Consider the following 17,057-nt stretch of genomic DNA (forward strand, 5'->3'; position numbering starts at 1 on the left):
CGGACTCGTCCCTGGGGGAGTTGGGGGTGTTGACGACCGACAGGAAGCTCTGGCGTGGGCTGGTCCATGAAGTCACGAAGAGTCGGAAGCGACTGAACGAATAAACAACAATTTTACAGGCTACTATGCTGAGAGACAGCTCAAGTTACTTGGTGCCTAAATATAGTACAGGTGGTCCTTGTTTAGCGACTGCCTCATTTAGTGACTGTTCAAAGTTACAACAGTGATGAAAAAGTAACTTTACAACCAATTCTCACATTTATGACCTTTGCAGGTCTGTAAAACAAAGGAAAGCTGAAGTAAGATTGTAAGCACAATCACAGTTTCACTTAGCCACTTTGCTTAATGACCAAGTTGCTAGTCCCAATTGTGGTCACTAAATAAGGACTACCTGTATATGACATGTGGCCAGTTTATTTCTGTGATGCAGAGTACAAGTTTCCCTCACTTGATGAAATTATGTGATCAGTCATTTCCGTCTGAGGATTTACTTTAAGCAAAAAAAAAAGTTTTTTTACTGTGTATCCTGACTCCCACTTACTTCCATACTACTTCCGTAACTACTCCTGTTGCTATGAGGTCAAAATGGCCACCGACATCTTACCCAACTCACTTGCCCAAAATAAACAGGGCCTTTATAACACTAGAAAGAAAGTTGGACATACGATGTCACGTCACAGCTGTGAAGGATTCTCAGCCCTAGGATGAGCTTTTAACCTGGTGAATCTGGTGTGCATAATATAACAAAGAATGCTAATAGAAGTTGTAGTGCCGTGATGCATTCCATCTCTTTGCCTGCCACAATAACCATGTGCATTAGAAATCCAGCCAGAGAAAAGATGGAGAAAATGCTTTCCCTGTACGTAGGACACAAGACAAGGAAGAAAACCTGTTCGAATAGCATAGAATTTGAGAATATGGCTCTAAAAATTTACGAGCACGTTTGACAGTGCATTTGTGTTACAGAATTTTACACCATACCTTGTAACCCCTTTTTCTTCACTGGTTCAGTTTCTCACTTCATGCAAATTCACTTACACAAGATTTTCAGGGAGCTTAACACTAGCATAAAGTGAGGAAAGCCCGCATATCAGTTTTAGGGCCTTGAGTGCACTGGGACGAACTTCAGTGCAAACAGGGAACTGCCAACAACCAGCTGCAGCATCATTAATAGGTTTCCTTCATTCTTGGGGGGGGGGGGTCTTTTGTACAGAGGTGGGTGTAGCCCTGGTTGTGCAGCCAGATTTACTTATATGCAAATTCATCATTCTTAGGATATATGCTGCTAAAATAAGCTGGGTTGTAAAGAAAAGCAAAATTAGGAAAGGAAAAATGTTCAGCAGTTTTTCAATGGATGGGAGTTTGTGCCAAGATGCTGGGCAAGGCAGTCGTGATGCATTCATACACCTCTGAGCATCTGGGCTAAATACTTTGAGAGGGTTCTGTGAATTGGGCACCTGCCCTCCTGGTGGCCAAATTGAGTGCAGAGTTGTGAAATCAAGCACTGTAGTGTTGGTTGTTTTTTTTTTGCACTGCTGCGTTTTTGTGTGGTTTTAATCGTTCAATTGAATTTGATGTTTGATGAGCCTGGAACCACAAACAGGAGCAGGAGGTGGTGGAGGTGGGTAAAATTGACAGGGTAACTGGAGCAGTTATGGAGCAGTGGAGTAGGACAAGATAATGTGTGGATGTATGAATTCCTAAATTCATATATTGGCATGCTGAGAATCCGTGTTGGGCTCATCCATCTTCATCTTTCAGCACTGCTGAAAGCTCTTCGTGTCTCTTCCAGACTGTATGTGTCGCTCTTGCATGAATTTAAAGGCCCTCTGTCCCCCAAATGTTTGTTCTTTGGGTAAAGAATCAAAAGAACCTTATAAGCAGTCGTAGCTTTGTTGGTTCTTGGGCTGCAGGGTTAAAACCCAAAATCCATAGTTGGGGGTTAAAAAAACATTAAGGTCTCCTTGAGTTGGCTCATGGAAACTCTTGTGATAATAGTGATTATGTCCATGTTATACGATGCATGGCATGGAAATGGTTTACCAGAGTGTTCTCCCAGTTTTTTTTCCTTCCCAGTCTAGCCTTCCTACCTGAGATTTCTGGGGGTCTCCCATCCAAGGACTAAACAGGCTGATTTTGCTTAGCTCTTTTGAGATCAACCCAGGGCAAGATTTTGAAAGAATTAAAACAAAACCCTGCAAAATCTCTGAACAGAAATGGGAGCAGGAAGAGCTAAGTCAGACTACAGAAACCCCAGGGGCTAGCTCTTTCTGTCACCTACCTGGCCAGGTGCCTTCCCTGCCAACCTCAACACTTTATACATTTTGCCCAGATGTATAAAGCTGCACTCTGCATGTGCTCCAAGGCCTTGAACCCCTAGGCAGATGAGGACCTACTGGTAAATAAACTGCTCAGAACATTGGTAATATAGCATTTTTAAAAACTATTTCCCCTGCAGAATGAGGCTACTAAAGCTCAAGAAACTGGGGCGAGGGGGACGACACAGGAAAAGTCTAAATGTGAAAAGGCTGATCTGAACGCTTGGGCTTAAAAGTACCTTCTCTGGGAAAGACAAGATTTGCCATTCTGTGCTGCTGTTTTGCTCCTGGCTCCATGTGACGGACTTCGGCATCCCCTGCTCGCTCCCCAGGTGCTTTTGGTTTTTGGCTTTTGAAAATAAATGCCCCGACTGAACTTTGCTCCAAAAATACCTGCCCAATATTGTTCGCAAGTTCAAAGAAGCAGGTTATGGAATCTGCTTGCAAGTTGCTCCGTTACTGTCCTGAATTCTTGTGTTATGTGGGCTGGCCCTATGGAAGCAACCCGTTCGCTAAGCTCCGCCCCCTTCTCCCTTTCTGGAGAGAAGCAAAAGAGCACCACTGCAGCTAGCTCAGAGAAGAGACAGTGCGGCCTAACAGAGCTAGAAAACCCAAGCTTAGGTTTAAGCCTACCAACCTCTGTCAAGATTACTGGTTGTCTGGGGTACAAATTGTAGGGTGTTCTCTATGCCAGCCTAGTGAAATGAAAACCGAATAAAGAATAACGACCGGCGCTTAACTCCGAATAACTGATGGGAGAGGAGGAGATGTCATTTTCTGAAAGCATTTTTCCTTTCCAAGCCCAGAAACAGCCGGCGACCGGTGGCTTCTGAGGAGCAGGCGCTCCGTCCGTGTCCAGAAACGACGCCAGTGATGCTTGCAAATGATCCGGCGAGCCACGCGCCGGTCCCAAGCAGCCTCCCGCCACCCGCGCCTGACCCTTCCCAGCGAGGGATCTCGGTCGAACCGGGGGCTTTGCGGGGAAGAAGGGGACAGGCGCGCACGGCCAGAAATCCAGCTTTGCGTCGCCTCTCCCTTCTTTTCAGACCTCTTCCCGCTTCTCCCCAAGTAATGAAATTCACTCCCCCCTCCCTTTTTTAACCCCACGCCAGACCAAAATAGCTGGAAAAGAATCGACTCTTTTTTCATTCCTGAGGAAACAAAAGGGTTTATTGGTTACAAGGGAGTTATTCACCGCAAGGACCTGCCCCGAAACGGTGAGTTCCCGGGTCGCGAGGAAAATCAGTCCGAAGCGTGGGGAGGGAAAGTCTAAGGCCGGTCTCCAGTCCCGAAGGAGGGCGCGGGCGCCGCTTGGAGATCCCGGCGCAGCCCGGCCAGTCCCGAGCACGCGTGCGGGCGCGCTTCTCTCGCTCCCCGCGCTGCCGCGGGCGCCCTACACCTTGGTGCCCAAGGAAGGCAGCTCGGACTTCTGGGTCTGGCCGCTGAGCGTGGACGACACGGAGCCGGCGGGGGCGCGGCGCAACGGGCGCAGGCCGAGCAGGAGCAGGCACTGGGCGCGGAAGCGGCTGTCGAAGAAGGCGTAGAGGAAGGGGTTGAGGCAGCTGTTGATGTAGGCCAGGCAGGTGGCGTAGGGGTGGAGGCGCAGGATGAGCCCCAGCCAGGGGCACGGCAGGCTCAGCAGGCCCACCCAGGCCAGCACGTAGAGGCTCTTGAGCAGGTGGAAGGGCAGCCAGCACAGCGCGAAGACGGCCACCAGCGTGACGATGATGCGCAGCAGCCGGCGCCGCTGCCGGCCCTCCTCCCTGCGCACGTGCCGCTGGAAGTGGCGGCTGACGGCGGCGCCGATGCAGCAGTAGCAGAGCGTCAGCAGCAGCAGCGGCAGCATGAAGCCCAGCGCCGTGGTGGCCAGGCTGAGCGCCGCCAGCCACCAGGCCTCCTCCTCGGGGCTGCCGGCCACGCCGCTGAAGTCCATGTCGCACTCGACGGCCGAGCCGTTGCCGGCCCGCGGGCTGAGCCGCGTCTCGCGCAGCAGCAGCGCCGGCAGCGCCAGCAGGCCGGCCAGTAGCCAGACGGCGGCCAGCGCCAGCAGCGTCGCGGCGCGCGGCCGCGGCGAGGAGCACGAGGAGGAGGCCGGCCGGCCGGCCGAGCGCGGCAGGGCGTGCACGATGGCCAGGTAGCGCTCGAAGCCGAGGCAGCCCAGGCAGAAGGCCGAGGCGAACATGTTGAGCAGCACCAGGTAGCTGCTGAGCTTGCAGAGCGCCGAGCCGAAGGGCCAGTGGAAGCGCAGCGCCGTGTACGCCGCCCACAGCGGCAGCGTCACCACGAAGGCCAGGTCGGCCAGCGCCAGGTTGCCGATGTAGGCGTCCGCCGAGCGGCGTTTGGCGGGCGCGCCGCGCCAGACCGTGAAGATCACCAGCCCGTTGCCCGACAGCCCCAGCACGAAGACCAGCATGTAGAGGACGGGCAGCAGCGAGAAGGAGAGCTCCCAGTCCGTCTCGCCCTCCTCCCAGGCGCAGGCCAGCGCCCCGGCCTCGCTCCAGTTGCCCGGCGGCTCCTCGCTGTAGTCGTAGTAGAGCGCGTCCATGCCCACCTCCGCCGCTGGGCCGACTCAGCGCCCCCGACGGCCGGCCAGCCAGGCTGCTGCGGGCGCCGCGGGAGCGCTTAAAGAGGGTCCTCGCCCGGCCCCGCCCCCGCCCCCTTCAGCGGGGGGGAAGCGCCTTCCCGGCAGGAGGCAGCTGCACCGGGCGCGCTGCGGTCGGCCCCCTCCCCCGCCTTGCCGCGAAAAGGCCGGCCGCCCGCCTCGCCCCAGGCTCGCCGCTGCCCGCGCGGCTCCCGCGAATGCCCCATGATGGTACTTCGCCCCCATCACCCCTCTTGCATGTTCCTTCCCGGCTTGCTTGGCCCCACGGACCTGACCATCCCTGGGGGGCAACTACCTGCATTCTGGCAGTCGAGAATACAACTTCCATCATCCTTAACCAACTCAACATTGCTCCTTTGCCACCAGGCACAGTTTCCTCCGTTTGCAGGTGTCTGGATTCCTGGGTCCTACTTGCCTGGCCTTCGGGATGGCTCCAGTTCGCAGAGATGGCAGCCCCCTCTTTCCTGCTTGCCCAGCAAAGGCTCCATCACTCCTTGGGTGGGCAGAAGGTCTGGTCCCTCCGTCCCCCAATGGAAGATCAGATAGAAAGGAGAACGATCTTTCCTGCCTAATATTTTGGAAAGTAGCTAGTCGGTCAACAGATTGGACGGAATGGACCAAGTCCTCTGCAGCAGCTTTCAGGAACGTGACTTTGCCCACCTTGGAGTCAGGTGGCCCTTCCAAGGAGACAGGCTGAGCAGCAGCCTGCAGGCTGGGATTCCTGGCAAGAGCCCCCCCAGCCCTACTTCTGGCACCTGAAGCTGGGGTCGTCAGCTGCAGCCCTTCCCAATGCCTTGCTATCCAGAGCCTGCGTTCTGGACTCACAACCGTAATTTGCACTCCACTCACCACACCCCCTGGCGGGGTTCATGTGTTACCCTGTACTTGGTTTGTAGATCTGATCTGCTCCTCCCAAACAAATAAACTACGAAGTCTTCAGAAGACAGCCTATTCGTGCAACATCCTCCAACAAGGGTTGGCTTTCCCAGAGCGCAGAGAACCAGAAACTTCCCAACCCTGTTTTAGCCGCTGTGTTCCCTTGGCCCTAAAGAAGTCTCGACTATAGGGCTCTGGGATGTTGCTTGGCCCAAAGCCCTTGCAGATCTCACCGGCTGCACATTCCTTCCTTGGCTGCAGAGCGCAGTTTGTGACTTCCTTTGGTCTCTAGTGAGAGCCTGCTTTAGCCTTGCAGACACCGTCACTGCTACTTTGTTAGGCAGGTAGTACTGTATGATCTCTTGCCTTAATCCAGTGTTTCTCAGCCTTGGCAACTTCAAGCTGCGTGGACTTCAACTCCCAGAATTCCCCAGCCAGAAAAATAATATTTCAGTTGCTTCTAGTCAAGCTGCCTTCTCTGGTCAGGCACCAATCACATTTGCTGGAATACAATTCCCCTTATCCCCAGACAGCTTGGTTTCCTGATGGTGCCACGCCAGAAAAGGCTGCAGAGATGGCAAGATTGTGCCAAGGTCTGCAAAAGCTGGATTTGAAAGGAAGTGAAAAAGGGATCACATGGGCATTGGGAAGTAGTTTCTAGCCACATGGAAGAAGAAGGGAGAACATGGAGTTATTAAAAGGAGGGGGTGGAGCCAGGTTTTATATTTATTTTGTGTCCAGAGTAAACTTTGCTGTGCCAAAATGTAGCCACCACCACAGCTTTGTCATCAGCTTGCTGTAGGTCATGTGGAGCCAGGTGAACAATTATTACAGGTTAGGTGACAAACCCTGATGGACTTTGAGCTAAGCTGAGACTAAACAGGACTTGATTAGGACTTGGATGGGAGACCACCGGTAACCCACAGAGCTATAGGAGAGACTGGGAATTTTCTGAAAAAGCTCTAAGAAGAAAAAGTCCACAGTTCCCATATTGTTGCCAAGAAAAGTGCATGAATGTCCCTTTGAAGTCACCAGGAATGAAGTCTGAATCAAAAAGACTATTTCTTAAGGCCATTTGGAAAGGAGAGCAACAGGAAGCTCTATAAGTCTGCCTGCAGGTATTTATGCCTCCCCCTTGCCATTTTGAAATGGTCTGAGCACATGGCTTCATGCACAACACCTGCACATTTGATGAGGCTGGCACAGAAGTGTCTGCTGCGTGCTTTTGGTTTTACAAGAAGCCACCACAGGTGGTTGGCAGGGAGGGAAAAAAATCCACAGAGGCAATACCTTCATTAGGCCAACTAACATTTTTCAAAGATGCTCTGAGCTCTCTTGGCCCAAGGACTCTTCTTTTTCAGGCAAATTAGAACAAAAAAGGGCCCTTCTGTGCCTGCTTCCAGGGCGGGGTGGAGCAATGCCTCCAGGCATGCAAATAAGCCATGCAGGTGCAGAGAAGACCTGCAGTAATAAGGGCTGTTGGGAAAGATAAGGAAATTTTTCTAAAATCTTCAGTCTCTTAGCTTCTGAATCTACTGTGAGGGGGGTTCATTTGGTGTTCTGGCTTGAGACACCCAGAAGTTTTGGCTGCCTGTAGGGCTACCAGCTCTGGGCTGCAAAAATCCAAATGATGCCTAATGGCAAAAATATAATATTTGCTGCCTTTAAGTGACCATTCGGAGTTTTGCAGCCCAAGCTGGTCTCGCATCTGGGCTCTGGGCTGGCTGGTTGTCACTGTGCAGCACCCTCCCCTCCCCTCCCCACACACCGAGACAGGAAGAGGATTCAGAACCCCAAGAAAGCACAAGGGAGGCTCCTGTTGGGTGCTCACTGGCCTCCGTGTGGGAATTTTCCAGACCGGATGCCCCATTCATCAGGGCAAAGCGACGGGGGCTCGGGTCCCCCTCCCTGTGAGAAGACTGCAGCGAGCGGCTGTAAATCCTGTCCTGCATATACGCAGCAGCGACGGTGGAACGATGCCACGGACACTCTTTCACCAGCATCATGGAGTCGCCCGCTGAGGTGCATGCCTGATGGTGCTCCGCTTATTTATCCCCTGTATTGCGCTGGCCAAGCTGGGGAGGGAAGGAAGAGGGAGCTGCTCTTTGGCTTCCATTTCTATGCTTAGCGTGTTCTCTTGTCAGGTGAGGAAGAGAGAAGATGGTGGGAACGCCTGCTGTGTTAACCCTGCTCAGATGTTGCTCCTTGGACCCATCTTCCTAAAGGGTTAGAGAATCACCCCAAACACCTAGGAATGCGCTTTTCATAGAAGCTACTCCACAATTTAAGAAAGCGGGCTTTAGGCAGTGCTTCCCAAACCTGGGTAAATTGCCCCAAGTTGGATAAAAGTGGTTTTTCTTTGGGTAACGACACATGAACCCGTTACCCAACCACAACAGCGACATTTCAATTAACTTAAAGTGTTTTGCCTACATTGGGTAAAAAGGACTTTCTGATAAGCGGTTTTGGGTAATGAAGGAAAAAGTTTGGGAAGCACCACTTTAGAGGGTTTATCCACCACCCACCTGCAGCTCCCATCATCCCCTGCCAGCCTGGCCAAAATTCCTCTGCTTGTTTGAACAATTTAAAAAAGAGCAGTTCACAGGTGGAATGGATGGCCTTCGGAGGTGAGGGTTCCCCTTTGCTGGACGGCTTCGAGCAGAGAGTGGGCAGGCTCTGGTCACAGATACTCTGACTTTAATTCCAGTATGGGGCATGGGTTGACCTCTGGCCTCGGGGCCTTTCCACCCTGTTTACTCAGAAATAAGGCCTGCTGTGTCCCATGGAACCTATGTCAATGGAGCATAATTAGAACAAAAGCCTGGATTCTATAACTTATGTATGCATTCCAACATTTTCTATAGTCTAATATTCAGGTTTAGTTTCTACTGAGTGGCTAGTTAGACACACCACACATAAACACTTTATTTACAGTTCCTAAGAATGAAAGTTCTACATGCAGAGAAAATGTCTTGGATTTTTTCTACTAGCTCTCATACAATTTGATTAATTTCAGAGAAATTCTTAGAGAGGGAACATGGTGAGGTGGCCAAAAGAGTGTGTGTGAAGTTTCCATCTTCCATGGTATCCTGCCCAGAAGCCGCCCTGGCTGCCCACTCTCCCGTCAAAGGGAGACCTCAGGAAGGAAGAGGAACTATTGTTCAGTTTATGGGAAGTGTGGGCATCTCGGGAGGGTGCAGAATGATGGAAACATCTAGAACACAGAGCCTTCTCCCAAGCACCTGCACCCTCCCTGCCTTTCCAACCCTTCCATTTGTTCCCAGAGGAGGACAGAAGGGGGGAATGCCTGGGGAATGAGGGTACCAAGGTGCCACAGAGGTCTGCACAAGACCTGCAGCTCTCACACCTCTGCCGAGAGAAATTGGCAAAAAATTGGCAAGAAATGTTCAAGAGACCTAAGAACAAGGTAGAAAAACAGATGCCTCTTCTGTCAGAGATGAAAATGGAGACATTGCAAAAGTAATTTTCACACAGCATTGAAATAAACCCCCTAAAACTCATTAGGGATTATCTCTGAACAAGAACAGCGCTGATCCATGTGCTTCTTAGCGGTGCGTAATGGTGCCTACCTTTCCTCCAGGCCCTGCTGTGGAACTCTGGAGACACGTTCCATATCTTGGAGGGCTTCACCTCTGCAGTTGCTTTCCCAACTTTGCTGATGGGAAGGAGGGTCCTTTCTACTCTCGGACCCTCCTGAGCTGTTTTTCTTTCCCTCCCCTCATGTGTTTTTCAAAGGCCTGCCAAATTGAATTCCCTAGAGGATGAATCTGATAAGGGGGTGGCAGCTGAAATGGCAACAGAGACTTCTTGGCTCTGGGATCTGTCTGTGCGCCCCCCCCCCCCTATGTGAGAAGGGCTGAGGTGGGAGGACGGGCTGCTCCATTTGGCAATTCAGCCCAGCGCCAAGCAACAGCACCCAACTTCTGCTGCTGGAGGGTCACGTTCTTGGCTGAGATTTTTCAATCACACTCATCAGGGGCATCGCCAGCCCTCCCTCTGGAGCTAGTTCTGCCCAGAAGACATGTCCGGGGGGTTTAAACGTCAGCATTGGATGGGGGCCCCAAGGATGAAGTTGCCTTCCCAAAATCAAATAAGAAGTGAGGACGTTTGAAGCTTGGTAGAGCTGTACAGGGTTTGTCTGGTAAATATGCGAGGTGCTTGAGGTCCTGAGCCGTCCTTAAGGATCCATCCAGACTGAACGAAGGGATGTAGATGCAACTGCTGGCCCTCAATAAATAAATAAAGCCACATTGGAGCTGAACTCTCCTGTTATCTGTGAGCAGAGAGGGAAGCACAAATGGCCTGGATAAGGAGCAGAACTTCGCATTTTATGTGCACTGCTGAAAGGAACAAATGATTCTGACCAGCAATTTCTGTGCTGTTGGCGTGGGGCTGGAGAGACCCAGATTCAAGGCTGCCCCCTGGCATGACGCTCCCAGGAGAATTTTGTGCTCTCTTTCAATCTACCCAACAGGGTTGTGGTTAGCAATGCAGCTGCGAGTTCCTGATTGGAGAGAAACCTAACAAAAATAACGCTTCATTTTTTTTAGGACCATGCAAAATGTTACTTGTTCCTTCCCTCCTACCCATTCTTCTACTCTTTGGGTCTTGCATCACCCTCCCCTCTAAAAGTTCGGTGCTCTTGGCCCTTCTTTCTGTTCTGACGGGAGGAGGAGGAGAACTGAAAGGGCTCAGGAAATGGCTCACGTGGGAGAAAGCTGGTCCCAGAAGTGCTGTCTGTATCCCCACACCAGAATCTGACATTGACTGGCATCCTTTGGGGCTCCTCTCACCACCCCGATGCCATTCTGGTCTTAATTCCCCTCAGCTTTCATTCCCTTTACATCCAGTGGGACGCAAAGGGATCCCCAGTGTTTGAAGCGGGGTCCCAAGCAGCAACCGGCGGCCCCGAACCAGGTGAGCTGCTTGTGTCCTCCAAGGCATGTGGGTGGCTTTGAGGCAGTTTTTCTGGGGCTGGGAGAAAGGAGCCAGAGACTGGGGCTCCGCGGAGCCTGGGCTCTGCCTCTGGATCCCGGGCCGTTGCAGGCAAGCTGCTAAAGGTTTCCTCAGAGAGAATTCCTGGAAGGGTTGGTTTATTGACAGAAGATAAATGAGAGGTTTACATTTATTTTGCCACCCTGGCCATTCAGAAGAGGTGGTGCCATTCTCAAAGGTTGAGCAGAACGTGGGAGACATGTGTGATGCTACGCGATAGCCCCTAGCACGCCTCCTTGCCTAAGATGAATGTCACTGTGGGCCTGAAAAAACAGTTGCGCCTCCCTGTTGTGAGAAAAAAGAAAACAGACCCCACACTTCAGGATGCAAGGCCTGACTCTTGGGATTCCCAGGGGATGCATAGGCTCCTGTGCTAGACCATGTGAATGTCTGCAAGGAGAATTCAGATTCTGTTTCCCAAGTGGGAGACCAAAGGGGGGACTTGGAACCTGGTCTGGTTGCGCCAGGACTCTAACTGGTGTAAAACACAGGATGCACGTTTTTAAAATTAGGTTCGTACCCCTTGTGCCCATCCCTTCTTTTCAAAACTCTCCTCTGCTTGTAAAAATCACTTTGCACACACTTCAGTTCAGTTGTACCTAAAAAAACCCTTAAAACTCCCCACAGGTTAATAACACACAGAATTTCTCATGCTCAAAAACCAAACTGTTCCCGCTTCTAAATGCAGCTCTTCAGATTCTAGAAAAGTTTGGGTTGGGTTCACACTAAGTCATGATGTTCTTTGTTTCTTTGCAGCTTAGGATGATGTGTGAATGTAGCCAATTGTGGCATATTCAATAAATCTTTTGATTTGATTAATCTGAGGTGAAAGGTCCCCTGTGCAAGCATTGAGTTGTGTCTGACCCTTTGGGGGGACGCCGCTTTCGCGATGTTTTCTTGGCAGACCATAGAGCAGGGTGGTTTGCCACTGCCTTCCCCAGTCGGCCCCTTCCCCAGCAAGCCGGGTGCTCATTTTGCCAACCTCGGAAGGAGGGAAGGCTGAGTCGACCTGAGCCGGCTGCCCGAGAATCCAGCATCCGCTGGGATTGAACCCGGGTTGTGGGGAGAGTTTCGGTTGCAATACTGCTGCCTACCACTCTGCGCCACACGAGGCTCTTGATTAACCTAGCTTGAGATAAAAACTCCTCTGAGTTGAGTTCAATTCCTGGTGATTCATGGACACGTCCTCACAGCCCCTTTTTCACTTTCGTGGTTAGCCTACAAGCCTGGCGTTTCCCATCTAAGCCCTGTCTAGGTTTACTGCAAATTCCCTCTTGGAGATCTTCCAGGTCTCTCACAAGGATAGATTTTTTTTAATCTACTGACTAGATAAGACTGTAATTTTTCACTGTTAACTTACATTTCATACTGTGCCAATTACTGTCATTGGTACTTGTATGTTAATTTGATTTCAGTAACAATCTGTAGTTTTAGAATGACCTAGGATATTTAAACAAGTAGAACTCAATGTTAGTCTGAGAATGTATTAATTTACTTGCTGTGATGGTACTTGCAAATCTCTTGTCTATTTTTTTCATGCTTGTCTTTCTTCTCTCCTTGCTTCTGTTGATTCTACTTTTTTTTTCCTTTTAACATGTTCAATAAAAATAAACGTTAAAAGGTCAGAAAGGAGCTGCAACTTGCTGAGTCTTGGTTTGCTTAGCTATGCCTTGTTAAAACAACCACAAAAAGCATCATCTTTTATATAGCTCACTTTAAGATTTCATCAGAACCAAGAAGGATCCTCCTTCAGGCCCCAGGTGGGCTCATATATTGTGTTAAGTGATTACGCAGCTTGTTTAGCTTGACTTACTGTCTGCACCCAGCCATGGTTCATAGCTGAGCCTGTCACGTGAACCCAGCAATTATACTTTATTCATCATTCAGGAAAAGTGAATTCAGTCTACAAATGCTTGTATGTTAGACAGAATGTTCCATCAGTGTACAGAAAGCCAGTGCTAAACTCCCACTGCCAGGAAAAATTGAATCTAACATTCCCTTGAGAATATGGGTGGGTTCGCACAACAATTACAAACTAAGACCTACATTTTAGCTTGAAATGATGGCAAGTCCACCCTTTGTAATCAGGTTATGATTCAGTGTTTTGTACAAACCTGAGAAATAAATTCATCTGTCCATCCTTATAACACCCCCCCAAGAGCATGCAAGTTTAATAAATTACTACTGTATTATCATTATTATCTGGGGGGTGAGGGGTCAATAAGGGCAAGATGGCAGCTGCAGCCATGTGATCAAAGCCTCACCCCCACACACAGAGAGAAAAGGGGCAAGTCTTCAGTCATGTGGGCAGCTGCCATCTTGACTTTTTTGACCCCCTCTGCCCCCCTGCTTACCACCCACATCCTGAAGGACTCTGACAGCACGTAACATCCAACGAAAAGGAAAGAACAGCAATCTTGTAATTTTATATTTTATATTATTAATATAAAAGCTATAAATAAATAGTAAAATCTGAACTGTATCAAAACCAAAAATAGCCTAAGACAAGGCAGAACCCCAGATAAAACCTGAGAGGTTTTCACAATTAATCAGTCATTTGAGATTGACAATGCTGTGAAATAAACACTTTTAACCTGTTTTGATAATTGAAGCATAGTTCAGTGCCCTCTGGATTATTATGTGCTCTGAACACAATTGGTGTTTTCCGTTTAACCAAAGCAGATTTTCCTTGGGTCAATGCACATGTGGGTCTCCAGTGCAGCTGCATTCACCTTGCTCCATCCTTGCATCTAGGACAATGGAGGATGCAGTTTCCAATCATTTCCATGCTCTCCACCGCACAAATCACTAGGACAAGCTCAGATTTGTCTGCCCTAGGGCCCCTCCTGACCTCTGCATACTGCTGAAAATGATTCCTTCATCCATTGAAGAAAACCGTTCCTCCCACTATTGGTCCTGCAACAGGCAACAAAGAGAAAATCTGATAGCAATCTCCAACTGCAAATCAGGTGTGACAATTTTACTACTTTTTTCCAATGGGCATTTAAGGGGAGGGGGGGAAAAACCCCAACCTTGTAATCTCCACAAATACCCGCAGGTTAGTCAGATTCCTGCTCTTGTTCAGGAAGGTGATCTGCTTTTAATTAACACTTTACTCTGGTAAAATTGCCGCTTTGCCCTTCCTGAAGCTAATTTCCTCTCCCCAAAGGATCCAAGATGCCCCTTCAAAGCCAATGGAGAATTTGTCAGAGGAGCCCCCCGGAAGTTGGAAAAGGATTAATAGCTTTTGGCCCAGAGTGATGACACATTCCTCTAGGAATGCTGCCATTTCTATTTGTTTTATTGCTTTGTTAGGTTTATATTGTACAATTCTGTCCAAAAAGTTTGTGTCTTTAGGATGAATTCACAGAAATGCAACTGTGCCACATTGCACTAAGCCATGGATTGTTAAACCATGGTCTGCTGAACAAAGCACTGGGCAGGGTCCAAAACCACCGACTCAGGGCTTTCCCCTCTTGACTCTTTACTATCCTTGAGTCAGCAGAAAACTGTCCTGCATGAAACTGGCTGTCCTGATGGCTTTTCTCTCTCCTGCTGCCTTGATTATTCTTTTCCCAGGAACTGGTGACGAAGCCAAGCAGCTTTCGTGTACCTTGAGGCTACCCTTGGACAGTGCCAGAATAAGGGGGGGAATGTTAGCTTAACAGTGATGCAGACACAAGACTGTCCTTGTCATAGGTTGGGGATGGGATGAAGGCAGCGTAACAAGGTCGCAGCAGAAAAAAGAGGTTGCCAGAGCATGTTTGTCCTGGGGTTCATTGTCAAAAAGTACACAGCCTAAACCTAAATGAAAGAAAGTCCTCCAGACTTAGCAGGCTGTCTGAACCACAATCTCTACTCTCACGTGCTCTGGCCTTTCAAAGGGCGCTGCAAGGCAGCTGTGTTCAGGGGAGATCCATCAATCCTTGAGCTGGCAGAAAAGTATGCAGCCATAACATGTGCGGCCCTGATGGCCAAGCCCACTTCTGCCACAGCCACAAGGCCAGTGACTGGAGCTGTCCTTACAGTTTTACTATGGGACAATGTAAGGAACGTGATTGGTGGATTCCTCTGGCTTTGTTCCCCTTTCATCAAAAATTGGCTGCTGGCAGGAAAGTACCCATGATTCCCCCTAACGTGAGGTTGGGCAGGGTTGTGTAGGAGGCTGCTTGGAGCGGCACATTTAGCTCCCTGTTAAGTTGGGTGATTTCTAAATCTTCTGAAAGAGCACTAAACCCGTGTCTAAAAATATTCCACCTGAGAGACTGGAGGAAGCAGCAAGGAGTGATGGACATTAAGAGAGTGCCATCCTCAGCTAGGGCTGCAAAGGAATGGCTGCCCTGGCAGAGCATCCAGTTCTGTCCTTATGGATGGTAGCTGCCAGTAGCAGCCTGTGGATGGCCAAGGAGCTGGAATGAAGTAGGCAAAAGAGCGCCCTTGTGAAGTAATCAAAACAGAAAAATGCAAATCCCCTTGTTGACATAAACAGCAGAAACCCTGTAACGCACCTGATGGTGATGGAACCAGCGACCCACAGCTGGCCAAACCTGGCTTGCTTTCCCAAATTAAACTGATCGTGCTCCCAAATGCTACTCCTGTTTCTGAACACAAGCACCGTGCTCTTTTGAAAGACCACTAAACCCGTTTCCAGAACGTCAGTCTTAGCAGCCCTCTTTCAAAAAGGCACTAAACCGGTGTTAATAAAGAGCCCGTGTAAGACAATCCCTGGAAAGGACCGGCCAGACAGTGTGTGGACAGATGTCCCTGCAGAAGCCAGATGTCCAGTCTCTCCTGAAGCCGAAGCCCAAATGACTACAAAAGGTAGTGCACCTGACTGAAGCGGTGGGGTCGTGGCTTGCAGCAATCTAAACTAGCCAAAAGGATCCAGGCAGGTGCCACTTCTGGCCATATCAGGAGCAAACTATCAATGGAGCTGGCTAGTTGGGGTCCACAGCAAAAATGTTTTTGTAAGAAGGGGGAAAACAGTCCTTTAAAACTGGAATGTCTGAAGACAACTTTAAGCTGCTGCAGCACTGGGCAGGGGACGAGAGGAAGGCAACTCTGTGGGAACATGGCATAAAAAGATGTTATCAGAGCAAGTTAGTGCCATAGCCAGGGATATGAGGACCAGCCCTAATGCACACCAAACCCAAAGCAACAAAGGAAGGATCCAAACGGCATCCATCGTGGACCATAAACAGGAAGAAAGGCAAGGGGTCTGTCTTTCCTTTCAGGAAGGGAAAGTGAATGGAAAGACACAAAGGGTCGTCTGTGAAGTCTGCGGCTGCCTCGGTCTTTGGGAAATTATCTCTGCAGAACAGAGGCCCCCCAGTCACCTGGTGGCCTTCCTTTGTGGGGTGCGGGCTCTGATTTCAAAGAGGAACCAGCCCAGCCTGGGGTCTGCCATCAGCTCAGTTCCCCCAGATCTATTTTATGATGCCAAACCTGGTGAAAAGGTTGATTTGGATGTCTTGAGTGGAGGCTGGCCATGGAAAGGGTCACCTGCATTAAGTCACTTTTGTACTTATCTAGGGTCTAACTGAATAACAGCTGCCAGCTTACTGGTGTCCAGAAGCATAGCACGGACCCAGAATCTGTAAAATACTATGCCCTATACTGTACATCTGAGATTAAGAGTTTTCTTAAGTGATTTAAAGCTCCCTTTTGACAGGTGCACTCAAGCAGCCTTTAGAAAGGCTGAGATTTTCCACATCAATAATAGAATCCTAGAGTTTGAAGGGGTCACTGAGGTCATGGAGACCAACACTGCAGACCCCAAATTGTAGCATCCCAAGCAGACTTGTGCACATCCAAGTGACCTCTGAGTCACAGATTCCACCATCTGACTGCTCTTCTAGGACAGGTTTTCTAATGTCCCATCAGAATCAGCTTTCCTATAACTTTAATGCGTTTATTCATTAATATTCAACAGCAGAGTCCCGAGCTTCACCTTCTTCTACTCCTTTCAGGTTTTTTCAGATACAGTATTTGATTATCCTGTCCCCCTCTACCACCACCACCCTCTTCTCCAGGGTTGTCTTCTCAAGGCTAACCCAATCCAGCTCCCTCAACCCTTCTTCCTAAATTTTGACTTCTACAGCACCCGATCATTACCATGGACCTTCTCTGAATCTTCTCTGCTTCCTCTGCTTCTTTCTTAAACCATGGAACCATAAACTAATGCCATGAGCTGGCTTTGCAAAAAGTGGGTGCTAGCTTTGTGGTTTGTTCAGGGCGTCATGCAA

The 17,057-nt window shown here is 49.6% G+C and overlaps 2 protein-coding genes across 2 annotated transcripts in view; one reads left to right on the top strand and one right to left on the bottom strand.

Annotated features, from left to right (window-relative positions):
* PES1 (pescadillo ribosomal biogenesis factor 1) overlaps positions 1 to 17,057 on the top strand; it is a 426,838-nt gene that overhangs the window by 94,017 nt on the left and 315,764 nt on the right. The gene's annotated exons all lie outside the window — the stretch shown is intronic.
* On the bottom strand, positions 3,623 to 4,901 carry LOC134505609 (apelin receptor-like). Its single transcript, XM_063315406.1, has one exon. It carries the CDS (start codon positions 4,861 to 4,863, stop codon positions 3,712 to 3,714), a length of 1,152 nt encoding a protein of 383 aa, XP_063171476.1. The 5' UTR covers positions 4,864 to 4,901; the 3' UTR covers positions 3,623 to 3,711.

This window comes from Candoia aspera, chromosome 15 (assembly GCF_035149785.1).
Source record: "Candoia aspera isolate rCanAsp1 chromosome 15, rCanAsp1.hap2, whole genome shotgun sequence".
In the NCBI taxonomy this organism is placed as follows: domain Eukaryota; kingdom Metazoa; phylum Chordata; class Lepidosauria; order Squamata; family Boidae; genus Candoia; species Candoia aspera.